The sequence below is a fragment of the Pristiophorus japonicus genome, chromosome 5 (assembly GCF_044704955.1).
Source record: "Pristiophorus japonicus isolate sPriJap1 chromosome 5, sPriJap1.hap1, whole genome shotgun sequence".
Lineage (NCBI taxonomy): Eukaryota > Metazoa > Chordata > Chondrichthyes > Pristiophoridae > Pristiophorus > Pristiophorus japonicus.
Window position 1 is genome coordinate 25,018,858 of NC_091981.1, and position 19,847 is coordinate 25,038,704.

Here is a 19,847-nt window from a genome sequence, read left to right on the forward strand (position 1 = left end):
GCAGTGCAGGCTTGAAGGGCCGAATGGCCTACTCCTGCACCTAATTTCTATGTTTCTATAAGATGGGCTTTGATTATTTTGTTCTCTTACAGCAACACACTGAACGATTGTTTGAAAGCGAAACTCGGCGAGCTTCAATGTCAATTCACGTGGGCCCCACAGAAAGACAGTATTGACTTGGAGGACATGAAGTATAGATTACACAATTTAATACAGGCTGGTGTGAAATATCAGGCCATGTCTTACAACCACCTCGCTTTTGTAAACTGTCTGCAAGGCAACTGTGAAGAGGCAATTCAAAACTTAAAGGAAGCTGAAAAAATTCTGAGGGAAAATCATGAACATGAATTTAAAAGAAGAAGCATCATCACCTATGGAAACTATGCCTGGGTATATTATCACATGGGCCAACTGACAGAGGCCCAGTCCTACCTCGACAAGCTGGAGAGGATCTGTAAACAATTGACTGATGGCTCTCGGTATACAGCGCTGATACCTGAAGTATACGGGGAGAAGGGTTGGTCACTGTTGAGTTCTGCTGCTCAATACTATGAAGAGGCAAAGGAATGTTTTGAGAAAGCTCTGGAGGAAGATCCTGATGATACTGAATGGAATGCTGGCTATGCGACTGTTCTGTTTCGTCTGGAAGGAGGTCCTGGTATCTCAGAGAATGGTGAACCCAGTCAATCAGTGAAGCAGTTGCGACGTGTGCTGGAACTTGATCCAGATGACTCTGTCGCCATGGTGCTGTTGGCTCTAAAACTGCAAGAGTCCAAACAAAAGGAGAAAGCACTGCAATTAGTTGAACAAGCATTGCAGAAGTCCCCTGATCTTCCATATGTAACTCGTTATGCAGCAAGATTTCTGAGAAAAGAAGGAGATGTGGAAAAAGCTATAGAGCTGTTGAAGAAAGCATTAGAAATTATCCCACACTCTTCCTTCTTACACCACCAAGTAGGTCTGTGTTACAGAAACAAAGTATATCAGTTGATCAATCATCCAGGCAGCAAAGACCCTAGCAATCCTGCTTTTCAACAGAAAGCTGAATTGATCAATCAATGCAAGTACCATTTTGAAAAGGCATTTGAGCAGAAGCCATCATTTATTTTTGCACGATTAGATTTTGCAAAAATCTGTTCATTAAATGGGGAATATCTCAAAGCAGAGAAGATCTACAGCGATTTCCTGCAATTAGAAGATAATCATCCTGATAAGCAGTCCGTATATTTGCAGATTGGGTTATTTGAACTGCACCAGAAAAGATCGGAATCAAATGCCATCAACTATTTTCTGGAAGGACTTAAATTTCAACGTGACACAAAAGCTTGGCAATTGTGTCATGAAAACTTGAGAAAGATTGCAACAAAACAAATTGACAGGAATCCCAGAAACAGCAAGGCCTTTGGTGTTCTTGGGTTACTGCACCAGCAGGATGGGAAGAAGTGCAAAGCTATTGAATGCTTTGAAAAGGCCTTGGAGTTTGATTGTGGCAATGAAGAATATCTAAGTGCTCTTTGTAAATTACGCCTTTCTATCAGTCAATGATGACTAACCCAGCTAAAACTAAACACATTGGGTGGAGTTTCTGCTTTGGCGCAATTGGGAACTTAGTTGTAAATTACGCTACATAGGTTACAGTTCAAGTTTCCGCTAGAATGCATTTGCATACTCACAGACATAAAATCTTTAATGAACCAGCCTTTCACCTGCGGGAAACCTGATTTTAAATGACTGAAAATGACTTAAAGGTAGATATACTGAACCATTTATTAGTTTTGTTGTTGTACACTAGTCAGTTTGTAAGTAAATTAAATATAATAATTTGTAAAACTTCTAAATCATGCCTACTAGTGCCCAGGGCCCTAAGAAAATGAGCTCAATTTGAAAACCCTCCTCAAACGGGCGCAATTGGCAGAAACTCGCCATCCTCGTTATTTCGATCTGTGGACGGGGCCAGTTTTGTAGATTTTTAAACCAGCGTTAAAGATCACGGAATACTTGATTTACGCTTGATGTAAATCTTGCTCGAGTTCCCGTGATCTTTTGTGCTGGTTCGGCAGATTTCACCTGGATTGTACTGATAAAACGAGGGCAAATTAGCAGAGGCTCTATCCCAGTGTTTGAAAGATGCTGTGATGCTCTCTCATCTATGAACAAGTTTGGCAGGATACTCATCCAACTTATATTATTTAATATACACTGTTAATACTTTCAGTCGAAGCGGCCTTTTGTTTGTAAATGCATCGATATTTGTGAGTACAGTCCCCACCGATTTCTCTGCTTTACACAGGATGGCCGGTATCACGCGTGAAGAAGGATTATTTTCTCTCTCTCCCTGTAACGAGCCGCCCGCAGCTCCCTGATTTCTAGCCCCTTCAATGGAAGCAGTTAATTTCCATCGGGTGACTTATGGCTAAAGGATATAATAATAGATTTAAATGGCTAAAATTAATAAAGCTTAATAGTTGCAGATATAGATTTTCCAACCAGAATTATTAATTTGCTGTAATATCAGAGACTGTGTTAAAATAACCAATAAAAAGAAACTGTACCTAAAATGATATTTGTGTTATTGATCTGTGCTAATGCTGACAGTAAGTGTCACTCATAGTCCATACTTTGTGATGGTGAACTGTACCAGCTCTGTAAGGAACATTCAGACCAGCCTTTAACACAGCTGTTGATTGTGGAGTGAAACATGGCCCTTGCACTGCTAGCTGTAGCCATAGTGCTATTAGAGAAAGGTTAGGAAGGAATGGTTGGGAAGGTCCAGAGGAATGGGACAATGGGAGAACCTAACATTGGGAGAGGCTGCAGACGCCTCACATCATATTTAGACTTATTGGTAAAGCAGCCCCTGAAGGGTTCAGCCCTTCTGTGAAGGTATTGTTTCAGCTCTGTGCAATGTTGGAAACTAATTTTTTAAGACATTGGAGATGTTACACAGACAGCTGAGGGACTAAATTGGAGAGCCCTGAAGACATAAGAACAAAAGAAATAGGAGCAGGAGTAGACCATTTGGCCCTTCGAGCCTGCTCCGCCATTCAACAAAATCATGGCTGATCTACTACCTCAACTCCACCTTCCCGCACTATCCCCATATCCCTTAATTTGCTTTGTTCCCAAAAATTTAGCTACATCTATCTTGAATATAATTAAAGATTGAGGGCTAGACTTTCCGTTATTTTTGCATGCATACCACCCACTTAACGTCCATTTTAATGCTGAAATGAGGTATAATGCCCACAATATCGGCGAGCGTGACTTTCAGCACCTTGCACACATATTGGCCAAAATCTCGCTCGCTGAAAAAATTGCTGTGAAAAAATTGAACTGACATGAAGTAATCACAGCGGTAAGGACCCCATTTTGTAAATCACAGGTCGCTCCATTTAAAAGGCTGCTTCAACTTCTGGGGAGTTTGGATGTACTCTGGAGTTCTTTTAATTTATATGAACATCTAAACAAACATCTTATCATACTGTGGATGATTGGAATCTACTTTAGGTGTCTTATTGCTTGTGAACAATCGGTATTATACTGATAGTTACTGGAATGGGGTCAGCCATTTCTCAGCTTGTCTTGATGACACCGCAGATGCTGCAGGCTAGAAATGGCAGAAGGTATATTCGATAGCATTATATGCCCAATGTAAGACGTGCCAGACTGATGAGGAAGACAAGATCATACACTCACCACACTTACAGGGAGAAGAGGTCTTACCTCAACTTATCCGAGAACACCTGCCTTCGGAGACTGCGCTTCCACAAAGAGGTTATCAGTGAAATATGTCTGCTCATCAGGGGAGATCTGCAGCCTTCCAGCACCATCAGGACCGCACTGTCCTTCAAGGTCAAGGTGACCGTGGTACTGTCGTTCTACGCGTCGGGTTCCTTTCAGGCCTCCGCTGTCGACATTTGCGCTGTATCTTAGCAAGCCACACATTGCTGCATTAGACAGGTCACTGAAATGCTGTAGGCATGCAGGATGGACATTATCAGCTTCCCTATGACCACGGAGGCTCAGACTGAGAGGGCTCTAGGATTCTACCGAATTACTAAATTCCCCAAGGTGTAGGGAGCAATAGACTGTACACACATCGCCATGCGGGCACCTTTTCAGGATATAGAGGTTTTTCAGAACCAAAAAGGATTTCACTCCCTGAAGGCGCAATTCGTTGTCGACCACAACCAGATAATTATGGCAGTGAATGCCAAATTTCCAGGCATCATCCATGATGCTCACATCCTGAATGAGAGCTCTGTATCTGACATGTTTACCAGTCAGCCACAAGGTCAATGCTGCATGCTTGGTGACAAAGGATATGGCCTCGCCACCTGGCTGTTGATCCCCCTGCATGACACCCACACAGAAGCCGAGAAGCGGTACAATTAGAGCCTCTGAGCCACATGCAATATTGTCGAGAAAACCATTGGTGTGCTCAAGCAGCGCTTTAGATGCCTGGACCACTCAGGAGGTGAGCTACAATACCACCCTGAGCAGGCAGCTCAATTCATGATCGTGTGCTCCATGCTGCACAACTTGGCTATCAGGAGGGGACAAGAATTGCCAAAAGGGACTGACGGTCCACCTCAGGAGAGGAGGTGGACGCTGACCTCGGGCCAGACAATCAGGCTGACGATGCAACTGTGCTCACGCCCCCCTCCAGAGCGCAGGAAAGGGCCTATGGTGGCTAAAATAGCTGCAAGATTCTTACGTCAGCAGCTTATAAATGAGTGCTTTGCCTGACAGAATGTTGCAATTATTTACAAAGCTGACACACTACTGTGTGTGCAGCTCAGACATCAATGGTGGACATCACCTAGGTGCCAGTTAAAGTTTAAGTTGATTCAAGTTAAATTTAATTATACCCTTTCATGTTAAGGAATCACCAGTGTGTAACAGTGCAGCTATCTGAGACAATGCGCAACAAGGTTATGTTGAATAAAAAACATTTAATCTGACCATTTGTGTGAAATCATAAGTATAACTGTCAAAACTACACTCCACCCCCACCTCATCCCACAACACATTTATAACATTGACATCAATAAAATGGTCAACATTTCCAGCAACACAGAACACAAATGCATGCCCTTGTTTTTAATTGGATACCATCCTTTGTTTAATTAGTTAGTCATGGATGGCTATCTTTTCTTTTACACCCTTTTCTCCTCACTGGAATATATTTTTCTTAATAGTTGTGAAATATCTCCTTAAATGTAATCCATTGTTGATCAACCGTCCTACACTTTAATCTATTTTCCCAGTCCACTTTAGCCAACTCTGCCCTCATAACTTCATCGTCTCCTATATTTAAGCTTAGTACGCTGGTTTGAGATCCAACTTTCTCACTCTCCATCAGAATTTGAAATTCAACCATGCTATGATCACTCATTCCAAGTGGTTCCTTTACTAGGAGATTGTTTATTAATCCTGTCTCATTACACAGGACCAGATCCAAGAGAGCCTGCCCATTGGCTGGTTCCATTACATACTGGTCAAGGAACCCTTATGCACTCTATGAAAGATGAGGTGCTGTTCCTCAAACTTGCATTGAGCTTCACTGGAACATTGTAGGAGACCGAGCACGGAGAGGTCAGAGTGGGAATGGAGTGGGGAATTAAAGTGACAGGCGCTTAGAAGCTCAGGGTCACCCTTGCGGACTGAACGGAGGTGTTCCGCAAAGTGTTCACCCAATCGACGCTTGGTCTCCCCAATGTAGAGCAGACCACATTGTGAGCAGCAAATACAGTATACTACATTGAAAGAAGTATAAGTAAATCGCTGTTTCATCTGGAAGGAGTATTTGGGACCCTGGATAGTGGGAAGGGAAGAGGTAAAAGGTCAGGCGTTGCATCTCCTCTGCTTGCACGGAAAGGTACCGTGGGAAGGGGAGGGGGTGCTGCGGTTGACTGCAGAATGGACCAGAGTGGCCGCGGGCGGAGCGGTCACTTCGGAATGCTGAGACGGGAGTGGAGGGGAAGATGTGATTGGTGGTGGGATCACGCTGGAGGTGGCAGAAATGCCAGAGGATGATCTGTTGAACATGAAGGCTGGTGAGGTGAAAGATGAGGACAAGGGAACCCTGTCATGGTTCTGAGAGGGAGGGGAATGGGTGAGATCAGAGGTGTGCGAAATGGAACAGACACGGTCGAGGGCCATGTTAACCACGGTGTGGGGGGAAATCCTCTGTTGAGGAAAAAGGAAGACATGTCAGAGGCACTAGTGTGAAAGGTGGCGTCGTCAGAGCAGATGCGATGGAGACGGAGAAACTGGGAGAATGAAATGGAGTCCTTACAGGATGCAGGGTGGGAGGAAGTGTGGTCCAGGTAGTTTAACATTAGTATAGGCAAGATGCGTGAAAGAATCATAAGTGATGCAATATATCAATACTTGGATAGAGAGGGACATATTAGGAACACCCAACATGGCTTCATAAAAAAGAGGTCATGTCTCACAAATCTAATTGTAATTTTTGAAAAAGTTACGAAGTTGGTGGAGGAGGGAAGCCCAGTAGACATTGTCTACTTAGATTTCCAAAAAGCTTTTGACAAGGTACCGCATAAGAGGCTTCTCTATAAGTTCGGAGCCTCTGGTATTAGTGGAAATATATTGAGTTGAATTCAGAACTGACTGGCAGGACGCAGGCAAATAATAGTTATAGATGGATTTGGATTTGTTTGGAGGCCGGTCACCAATGGTGTCCCGCAAGGATCGGTGTTGGGACCGTTGCTTTTTACAATTTTTATGAATGATCTGGATTCAGCGGTTGGCGACACAATTTACATACTTGCAGATGATACCAAGATCTGTGTGACTGCTAGAACTGTAGAAGAGGCTCGTCTGATTCAGGCAGATCTTAATGTGTTGGAAGATTGGGCTCAAGACTGGAAAATGTTGCCTTAGATAAGTGCAGTGTTATGCATGTGGGCAGGGCAAATGCTCAACATTCATACACTCTCCAGGGAAAGATATTAAAGATGGTGGAGATAGAAAGAGATTTGGGCATTCTCGTGCATACATCCTTAAAGGTACACGAGCAATGCCGTGCAGTGATAACTGGAGCAAATAGGATGTTGGGGTGTATCCATATGACGATTGAGTGTAAGACGAGACGTACTGTTTTGTCCTTGTACAAGACCTTCATCAGGTTGCGCTTGGAATACTGTGTCCAGTTTTGGTCCTCAATTGGTGGGTGATATTGATAAGGCACTGGAAAGGTGCAGAAGAGGGCCATTGGACTAATTCCAAGTCTAATGCATCTTAGTTATTAAGATAGGCTAAAAGAGTTGGGACTCTATATCTTGGAGCAGCATAGATTTAGAGGGGGTATGATTGAGGTTAATAAGATAATGAAGGGAATAGAGAGCGTTCCAGTGGACAGTTTATTTCCATTAAATAGGTTAGGCAGGACCAGGGGGCACAAATTTAAGTTGTATAAGGCTAGATCTAGGTTAGATGTCAGGAGATGGTTCTTTTCCCAGAGAATAGTAGATCTCTGGAACAAGCTGCCATTTCACGTGATGCATGCAGACTCACTGAATTCCTTCAAGTGAAAGCTGGATTTGTTTCTGGCTGCGGCGGAGTTGAACTCTTACAGAAGATAGATACTGCAGGGAATTTAATGGCCAGAGTGATCTCCTGGACTAGTTTTGATTGCCTAGATGAGTCAGAGAGGAAATTCCCAGATTTTGTTTCCCAAATTGACCTGGGTTTTTAATGTTTTTTTGCCTCTCCCAGGAGATCACATGGTTTTGGGTGAGGTGGAATGTATATGTTGGCTTGATGGACCAGTCCGTCATTGTTCGTATGTTCATATCTTCATATTCTAACCCTCCAGAATTGTCTTGGAGTCTCCATATATTGATGATTAATCTCCAACACACTCCTGTGAGTAACTGAGGAGAACATTCACGAGGACATGAAATAAATTGAGTGTTCTTAAAATTTTCTTTGAATCCTTTTGTTTATTAGTAATATAAGTATTGGAGGTGGGGAAAAAGGCTGTTTGACTAACAGTTAAGAATCATCCAATCAGGTACTGAAGAGTCTGTTTGCTTTCCAATTGGTGCGGGAAGGCGGGGCGACGCGATGATGTGCGTATCTGGTGATCAATTGCGGGAGCTCGGGGGTGGGGCTATTGGAGGTGAGAGTTCATGTGACAAAACCTCCAGGAATACGCCCAAACAGAGTTGGCAACACTACTTCAACCATCCCAGCAGTTTTTTTCATAATATCTTTGTTGTATCATTATGTCTTCCTGAGCTGGGTTTTCCTCCAGGAAGGGTTCATGTCAGAGGTGGGTCAAGCGGGACTTCTACTGAACACTCTGACCCACGTGAACGGACCCATTTTCCCAGGTTAGAGCTCATTAGACCTGCAGGGCAGGCTCCCAGCAGGATCTCCGTTACACTTCAAGGAGCCACCGCTGATAGCCAGGGAATGGTGGCATCGCACAGCAACACCAGAAAGAGGAAGATCCGCCATTAACTGGGACAGAAACACTCCAAAGATTAGCAGCACAATTTTACTTACCGCTTGTGAATCAGCTGGCGTTTGTATAAACTTAGTGACTGTGGACAGAAGAGAGGGAGAGGTGCCCACTGTTGGGCACTGTTGCCCACTGTCCATAAGGGCGTTCTGCTACTTCCCTTGTTGACCACGGTTGAGCCACCTTCCCCATTTTATTTTTACGCCAAACAGGGATGTACAATTGTTGAAGTTCTTGCATATCGTGGCTGTCGGCCAGTTGTTGTATCTCCTATGTTTTCTCCATCCACCACCTGTTCTTTAGCTCTGGGGTTTTTTGTTGGACCTCTGCCTTGAGCCCTCTATAACGCTGCTTTGCTGCCCCCGAGTTGGGTTGTTGCTTGAGGCTCAGAAATGCTCTGCGCTTGCGATCTATTAGTCCTTGGATCTCCTGATCATTTTCATCAAACCAGTTCTGGTGTTCTCTGGTTAAGTGACCAATTATCTCTTCAGAGGCACTGGTTATAGAGGCCTGGAGGGTACACCAAGCGCTGTGGGCATTCAGCATCTCAGGGTCTTCAAGGCACGCCAGATTACTTGTGAGGCGCTGGCTGTATAGGGCACTTTTAGCTGGGTCTTTAAGTGCCCCGGCATTAACATTTTTGCGGCACTGCTTCTGCTGCCCTTCTGCTTTGGGGCTATGTTAATGTCGATGATGGATTGGATCAGACGGTGGTCCGTCCAGCAGTCGTCAGCTGCTGTCATGGTGATCCCTGGCTCAGACGATGACATAGTCGAGCAGGTGCCCGGGTTTGGAGCAAGGGTGTTGCCACGATGCCTTGTATTTATCCCTCTAGCAGAACAGGCTGTTGGTGATGAGGAGTTCATGTTGCAGACATTTTTTCAGGAGTAGGGTACCGCTGGAGCTGGCTTTCCCTAACCCCTCTCTGCCAATCGCACCTCCCCAGAAGGCTGCGTCTGCTGACTCTGGCATTAAAGTCACCTAGGAGAATCAATTTGTCGCCCATGGGGACGCGGGACATGGATGTCTTGAGCTTGGAATAAAAACCCTCTTTAACCTCATCCGTGTTTGGGCGTATGCACTGTGGCACATTGGTTCCGGGATAGGGTAAGACTAAGAGTCATGAGGCGTTCGTTAACCTCGCAGGGGGAGTCTTTGAGGCGGTCAACCAGCTCATTTTTGATGGCGAAGCTGACTCCATGAAGGCGGCGTTCTTCCTCTGGTTTTCCTTTCCAGAAAAATGTGTAACCTCCACCATGTTCCTTGAGCTGGCCTTCCCCTGCCCGCGGGTCTCGCTTAGGGCGGCGATGTCGAAGTTAAAACTTCTAAGTTCCCGGGCAACTAATGGCGGTGCGGCATTCCAGCCTGTTGCTGTTGGAGTTGTCCATGAGGATCCTGACATTCCAGGTCCCGAACTTCATATTAACGAAGTGGAAGATGCCTGTGCGTGAGTTGTTTTAATGTGGTGTGGCAGCTGCACACCGGCAACCATACAGGCTTAGCTGAGCAAGGTCTTGGTCCAGTGGCAAGGGGGTCCAAGACAACTGGAGACCAGGAACTGCTGTATGAGCCTAATTGCCTACGGTGAGGTGTTGGCCGCAAGCTTGGCGCTGAGTAGCGTCATTGATGGTAGGTGACCCGAGGCTTGTTTGGGGGGGCAGGCCTTAGGAAGGTCAGCTGTCCGCTGGGGTTCCGAGGGATGTTTTAAAAAGTTTCTTCCAAGTTTTCCAAAGTTATTTAAAAGTTTCTCCAAAGGTTTCCAAGTTGATTAAAAGTTGAAAAGTTTTAAAGTATTTCCAAATTGTTTAAAAAGTTACTCCGGTTGATTAAAAGTTTAAAAAATAGATTAAGAGTTGATTAAAAGTTGATTAAAAAGTCTAAAATGTAACTCAGTAGTAGATTATAAAAGTTTTCCCAAATTGTTTATAAGTTTAAAAGTTGATTAAAAGTTTAAAAATTGATTAAAAGTTGATTAAAAATTTAAGATGTCAGTCAGTAGTAGGAATTCTGGCCCCCGAAGAAATTACGACAGCTTGGTCACTTCGGCCGGTTCAGCGCAGGTACCGGACTCTCTTCGATCGGTTCGACGCCGACTCCAGAGTCCCTTCGGCAGGTTTTAAAAAGTCTTGGATGATGTCCCGTGAAGGCTGCAAGCCCCGAGCAGGAGCCACAGGCCGGTGCAGGGGTCGCTCCGGCCTGGGGTAGAAGCGGACCGGTGCAGGGGTCCCTCCGGCCTGGGGTAGAAGCGGACCGGTGCAGGGGTCCTTTCGGCACAGGATAGAAACAGGCCGGTGCGGGGTCCCATCGGCGGGGTCCTAGGAGGTTATCCACGTGTCTTGTTCAACTGGCGGCAACACCGGAGTAGGCTGTACGTGCAGATCAAAGGCATGTAATGGAAAAAGCACCTCAGCTCACCTACATATCAAATGAAGGGATGGGGGGGGGACCTTTCTGGTGGCGCTCTGAGGAGTGAGGTTCTGAAGTTCGCCTTCCCTACCCGATTTTCCTCCCAACCCGATTTTAGATGGTATAGCAGAAGTAAATCCAGACCCTTGTTGCTCACTCAGTGGTGGATGTGTGAGTTGACTGCCATTTCATTGTTAATTCTATAGTCACCATTTCTAATTCTACCAATCGGGAGATCACTGCGAGTAATGTTATTAATTTGCGGAAAAACAAAATATAAAGGTCTAGAAATTTGTTAGCCCCCGATAACAGGTACGGAAATCGCGATATGCGATCAACCCACGCCAGTTGAGGGGAATGCAGGCAGAAAAGAACTTCATACTGCCTGCTCATTTCCATGATTATGGCATTCAGCCCAGTGCCGAATGAGCTGCTGAGTGGCTGAATGCTCAGCAGGGGACCCAAGCTCGTGCGAAGCTAGTACCACATAAAGCTACTTAAAGGCAGTCTATATTTCTGAAAGGGGACGTGCATTCTGTCTGCAGCAGCTTACTGAACTGGCTGGGGATGACAAACCACATGGCTGATCACTACAGAATGGAGCAGGGGATGCAGGACAAAGTAGTTGGTAATCTTCGGCTGGGTAGCCAAGTACCAAAAAGGGGAACTGAAGTGGGGCTTTTGCGCTCTGTTATAATGAAAGGGTTAAGAATGGGTCTCGGGACTTAAATAAGCTAATAGGCTTTTGCAATGGTCAACTTGTTAGGTAGCTTAATGGGCAGTTGAGATAACATTAGGAATAACATGTTGACTTTGCAATGACCAACGGATGTAAGCTGTGTGACTTGGAGACTGAACCACAGGGGCCGAGGAGGGCAAGACAACAGAACAATGGGGCAGAAGTAAAATGTTAACAGGATACTATCTGGCCTGAGCAAAGGTCATAGTAGCATATTGTGGTCACATCAGTCTTATACTTCTTCGGTAATGGAGGTATACCTTATGTTACGCGAGCTAGGCATAAAACATAGGCGAGTGATTATGTGACGTGGAAGGCAAGTAACCAATCAGGCACTGTGCACGCGGGCTTTAGGCTAATCAAACTGTGCCAAAGGATTGTGCACGAGGCTGAATATTTATGATTAAGTGTATGAAAGGTTGTCTGAAACTACATATCGTTGGACGGTGACCTGGCTAGACCTATAGCAGGTCACCTCCCCACCGGTGCGAATAAAGACTGCTTGAATCTTCGATCCCACACCTGGAGTTGAGTGCTTATTTCAAATACTCCACTATAGTCTCAACTCAGCTTTCTCCCTCACCCATGAGTTCACTGCCCTCCTATCCTCCCTTAATCTCTCCCTCCATATAAACTCCCCTACCCATATTCACAGCCCCTGTCCCAACCTTGCCAGCTCACTTGGCCTCACTGCTCCCACCATGTCAGTCGCAGATAAGGCCATCTCTGATCACTTCCATGTATTGCTCATCACGCACTTCCACCTTTCCCCTCCCGACTCCACATACTTCTGTGTCCACCCCTGGAAAAAAACTCTCCCCAAGTCACTTGCAATTTCAAATTCTCAGTTGTCTAGCCTTTGGTCCTCCATTCACCACGACAGTTGTACAGCTACTGATCTGCTAAATCACACCCTTAGCTTTATATTTGATGCTCTTGTCCCCAATATAAACAATTCTCTATTTCTCCCTTGTTATTCTCCCTGATATAGCATTCATCGCTGGTCCTTTAAGTCCAAGGGACACAGACTTTTGACATTTTATGGCAGACAAATCGTTTCACTATTCATCGCCAGATCTGACTGGACCATATCAAGCATTATCAGACACTCTCTCCTTGGTCAAAAAATGTTCAATTTTCCAAAATCATCCTGGAACCCAATGATAAACCCTGGCTTCTATTCTCCTTGACAATCTCCTTCAATCCCTCTCCCTGTCTCTTCCACCCTCATCTCCAATAACAACTGCGAGGAAGTCATGGACTACTTGGTCACGAACATTGAGACCATCTGTTCAGCTGCGTCTGCTACTTACGTCCTTTGATCTAGCCCACCAGGACAAACTTCACCTCTGGTTTCCTTTTGCCAAAGCCCTGAACTTGCAGCTTTCTCTAGTTTCTCTCCAATCACGCCTCATGCCTGCTCCATGCTCACCTTGTTCAATGGATCCACCTCCTGCTCACTCGAACTCTATTTTCACCAAATTGACAACCACCCAACTTCCTTTCCTGGCCCCCATATTAGCTGATATTGTTAAATCTTCTCAGGTACTGTCCCCCTCCCTTTCACATCTGCTGTCATCACCTCTCTCCTCAAAACAATCATCCCTTATACCTCTTTCCCTGAAAATCACAGACCAATCTCCAAACTCCTTTTCACTCCAAAGTCCTTGAATGTGCCATTGCCTCCCAAATCCATGCCGATCTTTCCCGCAGTTCCATTTTTGAAACCCTGATATCAGTTTTCCTCCGCTGCTACAGTACTGAAACAGCCCTTATCAAAGTCACAAATGACATCCTGTGTGACTGTGACTGTGGTAAACTATCCCTCTTCATAGTTCTCGACCTATCTGCAGCCTTTGACACGGTTGACCACAACACCACTTGCAACGCCTCTCCTCCCTCCTCCAGCTGGGAGGGACTGCACTCGCCTGGTTCCATTCTTATCTATCCAGTCATAGTCAGACAATCACCTGCAATGGATTCTCTTCCCGCAGCATTACCTCTGGAGACCCCCATGGATCTATCCCTGGCCCCCTTCTTTTCTCTTCGTCATGTTGTCCCTCGGCGACATCATCCCACAACACATATTCAGGTTCCATATCTATGCTGACAACAGCCAGCTCTACCTCACTACCACCTCCCTCAACCCCTTCACAGTTTCTAATTGTTCACATTGTCCACCTCGGTAACGTCACACAACTGCACTCCTGCCTCAGCTCAGCTGCTGCTGAAACTCTCATCCATGCCTTTGTTAGCTCTGGCCTTGACTATTCCAGAGCTCTGCTGGCCGGCTGCCCATCTGCCACCCTCCATAAACTTGAATTCATCCAAAACTGCTGCCCGTATCCTAACTCACACCAAGTCACATTCACACATCACCCCTTTGCTCACTGACATACATTGGCTCCCAGCCTGGCAACGCCTCAATTTTAAAATTCTCATATGGTGAGAAGGCAGATTATAAAACAGTAACAGTTAATTTTGTTTACCAGGTTCAGTTTCTACTTTCACATTCAAGAAACCAATAATCAGGAAATGACAACACACCGCGTACTGTGCTCGGTCAACTCTCCACTGGAGGTAAAGTTGATGAAGGAATTTGTCGATTTTTTTATACAAACACTATTATGAGATTTAGATCATTGTAATTCCTTCTGTATTTAAATTTGCATTTAGATTATTGAACATGGATTGCTTTTCCAGAAATAAAACAGCATTTGCAGCAATTCAGTTGCCAGCTCTGTTACCCCTTTGTAACTGACTTTGTGGTCCCGATTTTAACTCCCCATACTTGGCGGAAACCAGCAGGCAGGCAGTTAAAATGGAGTGGGGTATTTGCTATGTAACCAGGCCTATGGTACTTGAGTTCCCCTGTATCCATTCGCGTGAGCATTTTGTCTGCCGCTCCGGATCTGAACCCATCACATCTACTTGCCCTTTTTACTACCACAATTTTTTCTTTGCTATTTATACCTCCTATATTCAAAAGGGAATTAGATGTGGCCCTTACAGCTAATGAGATCAAGGAGTATGGAGAGAAAGCAGGAATGGGGTACTAAAGTTGCATGATCAGCCATGATCATATTGAATGGTGGTGCAGGCTCGAAGGGCCGAATGGCCAACTCCTGCACCTATTTTCTATGTTTCTAGACCCACCCCTTTCTTTTGTTATAAGAGCATAACATAAGAACTCAAGAAATAGGAGCAGGAGTAGACAATTTGGCCTCTAGAGCCTGCTCTGCCATTCAATAAGATCATGGCTGATCTGATCTTGGCCTCAACTCCACTTCCCTGTCCGCTGCCCATAATCCTTGACTCCCTTATCATTCAAAAATCTGTCTCTCTCTATCTTAAATATATTCAGTGACCCAGCCTCCACAGCTCTCTGGGATACAAAATTCCACAGATTCACGACCCTCTGAGAAAAAATTCCTCCTCATCTCTGTTTTAAATGGCGAGCCCTTATTCTGAAACTTTGCCTCCTAGTTCTAGATTCCCCCATGAGGGGAAACATCCTCTCTGCATCTACCCTATTAAGCCCCCTTATAATCTTACACATTTTAATATAATCACCTCCATTTTTATAAACACCAATGAGTATGGACCCAACCTGCTCAACCTTTCTTTATAAGACAACCGCTTCATCTCAGGAATCAACCTAGTAAATCTTCTCTGAACTGCCTCCAATGCAAGTACATCCCTCTTTAAAACTGTATGCAGCACTCCAGGTGTGGTCCCACCAACGCCCTGTACAGTTGTAGCAAGATCTCCCTACTTTTATTCTCCATCCGCCTTGCAATAAACGCCAACATTCCATTTGCCTTCCTAATTACTTGCTGTCGACGTGTCTCCTATCATTTCTCCCCTCTCGGGTACTCGGCCCTCCCAATTCCCTACTCCAATCCGACAGCTCACCTCCACCTTCCTACACTCATGCCACCATCAGAAGCTTGATCTTAGATAAGACTATAGCTTCCCTCTGTGCCTTGCTTGGCATTCTCTGAAGAGCCCAACAAGACACTCAATATCCTCTCCTTATGTGCAGCAACTCAAACTATCTCATCCTATTCTTTCGCCAGCCTTACTGCTCAGTGCGAGAGCTGGGCACTAACCTTTCCAATTTCCATCCCGTCCCACTCACCCCGCCCAATGCTAACCCTGTGGATGATTGCTACGACATCATGGCCTTGACGGAAACCAGGCTGATGATTGAAGGCGCCTTCCCCCTAAATGAATCTTCCCTGCCTGGCTATACCTTTTATCACTGGCCTCACCCAAACAATTGCTGATGCGGTGTGGCATTTATCACCAAATCATACCGTGGTTCGTCTCCGTACTCCTCTGGCACCTTCTCCTCCTTTGAACATCTCACCCTGTTCGACCTCTTTCGTATCCCATTTAAAATCCTTGTTCTCCACGTCCAGCCAAATACCAAGCCAACTTTCCCACCGCGATATCTTCACTGCCCTCCTCCCTTAACCACTGCATTGAGTGATTTCTCATCTACAGTGATTTCAAGTACATCTCAACTCAGCATTCTCGCCCAGCTCTGAGTTCACTCCACTCCTATCCTCCCTTAATCTCTCCCTCCATATAAACTCCCTTACCCATACTCACGGCCACCCCCTCAATCTTGCGGCACCTCAGCTGTTCTCGCTGCTCCCACCGTTTCAATCACAGATCAGGCCATCTCTGATCACATCCTTGTATTGCACACCACCCACTTCCCCCTTTCCCCTCCAAACTCCCCTCAAATTCTCAGCTGTCCCTCCATTCATCACAACATTTCTACAGCTACGTGTTATGTATTGATGTGTGTATCGTCCTGGTATCTTAAATGTAATGTAAGCACAATGGTATACCACAGAGGGCACTGTGGTGGGAAACCTGAAAGTACCTGCAACAGGCAATATAAAAGGCTGACCACCACACCTGAGCGGCACTCTGGAGCTGAACAATAAAGGACGAAGGTCACAGCAGTTAGATTTACACCAGACCGTGTGGAGTCAGTGATTTGTGTGCTACATACACCACATTGGCGAACAAGGAAGCGAACAAACTCCACGCAACCATGGCTACTCTGGGCTCGCTAAAGGATTTTTACCGTGGGCAATGATTGGGAGGCCTTTACGGAAAGGCTCGAGTACTACTTCACAGCAAACGACCTGACGGAGGACACGGACGCAATGAGAGATAAGCGTAAGGCGATATTGCTCTCCAGTTGTGGAGATGAGGTTTACTGTCTCGTCAGGGATTTGCTGGCACCCGGGAGCGCCAGGGACAAGTCATACGAGGAGCTGACTGAACTCATTCGTGACCAGTTGAAACCGAAGGAGAGCATCCTCACAGCCAGATACAAATTTTACCATCACTGCAGACCTGAGGGCCAGGATGTCACCAAATATGCTGCGGACCTCAGGAGACTCGCGGCGCCGTGTGATTTTGGGGCACAACTTGACGAGGCGTTACGGGACGTTTTCGTTATGGGGATTGGCCACGAGTGCCTCCTTCACAAGCTGTTAGCGATGGAACCCACAGTCACTCTGACAAAGGCCATCACCATCAGCGGGGCACATATGACCTCGACTTGCAGCACGAAGCAAATAATCCACACAGTCTCGAACCCGGCAGGCACTGTCCACAGGATAGTGCCTACCACGGACAAAACTGCAGAACGTGGCTCTGCCCGGGGTAGAGAGCACGGACCATAGGGTCCTGGAACTCCGTGTCCGCCGAGGCAGGTAAATCAAGCAGCACCATGCTGGCGTTGTGGAGGAAGCCATGGGGCTCACCGGTGCAGGTTTGCGGAGTACACGTGCAATACCTGCCACACGAAAGGCCACCTTCAGCGTATGTGTAAAAGAAATCGGACTCACCATGTAGCTGAGGAGATGGGGGATGATCCACCATCCAGCGAAGAGCAGGCAGAAGATGATGAGGTGTTGGGACTGTACACGTGTACCGACGATTCGCCCCCAGTGATAAGGGAAGTAAAAATCAACGGAGTCCCTGTGAGTATGGAAGTGGACACGGGCTCGGGTCCATCGTTGATGAGTCGGAGAACTTTTGATAAACTGTGGATTAACCCAGCTGCACGACCCAAGCTGGTCCCGGTCACGGTGAAGCTGCGTACCTACACCAGGGAACTAATACCTGTTCTTGGCAGAGCGATGGTGCAGGTATCCCACGGGGACGAGACGCACGGTTTACCTTTGTGGGTCGTTGCAGGCGATGGGCCGACACTCCTCGGCTGGAGGTGGATGGGGACGGTCCGTGGGAGCTGTGAAGACTTCACCACTCCACAGGCTGCTGCTCCCCGGGGTGCTGCCGTGCCCCATGTCCCCAGAGAGCAGCGCCAACCGAGCTGGAGCTGCAGCCTCAATCGACCCACAGGCAAGTCCCAGCCCCGGACCTCACACAGAGATCCTGCAGCCTCAGCCCCCACAGGCAAGTCCCAGCCCCGGACCTCAAGCCACAGAGATCCTGCAGCCTCAGCCCCCACAGGCAAGCAGCGCTGCAGAGAGGGGCCTAGTGGGGGGTGGGGGGGTGAGCCGGCGGGGTGCTGCGGGTGGGGTGCGAGGGATCCAGGATGGCCGGCGGATCGGAGGGGCCAATGCAGAGGGAGAGTCGGGCGGCGGCAGCAGCTAGAGGTCGGCGGCCACGGCGGCCGCAGGGGAGGCCGCTACGGAGGTCACGGGGGGAGGCGGCAAGTGCGACCGCTGAAGAGGCCACAACAGCCGCAGGGGAGGCGGCTACGGTGGCCGCCGGAGAAGCGACCACGACAGCCGCAGGAGAGGCGGCAAGTCAGGTGGCAGCGGAGGGATGGTGGAGGCTGCGGCGGCGGAGGAATTCTGGAGCGGCGGAAAGCAAGATGGCGGTGGCCTCATGTCCAGAGCAGCAGAGTATCAAAGATGTCAGCGCCCAAGGCGAAGCCTCGTGGAATCCTCCTGCATCAAAGATGGCGCCTTAAAAAGGAAATGCACCCGGGAGTCTTAAAGGGGCCTTACCATGTGGTGGTCCCCACAAAGGACTCCTGTAAGGCAGAGCGAGTCTAAAATGAGTTATGTTAATGTGAGATGGCGGATTTATAATAAGAATTAATATTTTAATGCTGAATGGCCACTGTATTTGTGTAAAATAATGAATATGAAGCACAATTAATGATAAGAGCTAACAAGGAAATCAGGGATCCGTTACCAGTCAATAACTAGTTTATGTACCAGATAACATGTACCATACTAACGCACTGTCTATGCCTACCTGCCTTCCGTTGGACAAATGTGATGTTATGTATTGATGTGTGTATCGTCATCCTGCGTCCTGGTGGGGGGGAAGTGTGATGTTATGTATTAATGTGTGTATTGTCCTGGTACCTTAAATGTAATGTAAGCACAATGGTACACCACAGAGGACGCTGTGGTGGGAAACCTGGAAGTACCTGCAACAGGCAATATAAAAGGCTAACCACCACACCTGAGAGGCACTCTGGAGCTGAACAATAAAGGACGAAGGTCACAGCAGTTAGATCAACACCAGACCGTGTGGAGTCAGTGATTTGTGTGCTACATACACCACACTACTTATCTGCTCAATCACACCCTCACCTCCACCTTTGATGTTCTTGTCCCCATTTAAACCATTACTGCATTACTGTCTTTCACCCTGGTTATTCTTCCTGGTATGGTCCTAACCATTGCTCCATTAAGTCCAAGGGACGCAGACTTGAACTTTTATGGAGGACAAATGGTTTTGCTATTCATTGTCAGATCTGACTGCAATGCATAAAACATTATCGCACCCTTCTCTTCTCTGCCAAAAATGCTCACTTTTCCAGGATCATCCTGGATTGCAATGATAACCCCTGGCTTCTATTTTCCATGACAAATAGTCTTCTTAAATCCCTCTCCCTGCCTCTTCCACCCTCATCTCCAGTACCAAGTGCGAGGACATCATGGACTTCTCGGTCATGAAAATTGAGACGATCCATTCAGCCGCGTCTGCCGCTTCCGTCCCTTCACCTAGCTCACCAGGACAAACTTCACCTATGGGTTCCCACTGACCTAACCCTGAATATGCAACTTTCTCTCTATTGACTCCAATGTCTCTTCATGCCCCCACCAAGCTCACCTTGTCCTTGAGACCCAAATCCTACTCACTCGAGCCCTATTTTCACCAAGTTGATGACCACACAACTTTCTTCCTGGCCCC

At 46.7% G+C, this 19,847-nt stretch overlaps 1 protein-coding gene and 1 long non-coding RNA gene across 4 annotated transcripts in view; one reads left to right on the plus strand and one right to left on the minus strand.

Annotated features, from left to right (window-relative positions):
• The window catches only part of LOC139264263 (interferon-induced protein with tetratricopeptide repeats 5-like), a 20,810-nt gene extending 18,546 nt beyond the window's left edge, over nt 1–2,264 (plus strand). For all 3 annotated transcript variants that reach the window (XM_070880440.1, XM_070880442.1, XM_070880443.1), the window contains one exon: nt 93–2,264. In XM_070880440.1, coding sequence (XP_070736541.1) covers nt 93–1,545 — 1,453 coding nt within the window. In that variant the 3' untranslated portion in view covers nt 1,546–2,264. The remainder of the gene's footprint in view (nt 1–92) is intronic.
• LOC139264264 (uncharacterized) lies at nt 73–18,375 on the minus strand. Its single transcript, XR_011593303.1, has 3 exons — nt 17,516–18,375; nt 3,724–3,928; nt 73–762 (listed from the first exon to the last, which is right to left on the minus strand). It is a non-coding gene; the product is annotated as an uncharacterized lncRNA (long non-coding RNA).
• Between the last annotated feature and the right edge of the window lie 1,472 nt (nt 18,376–19,847).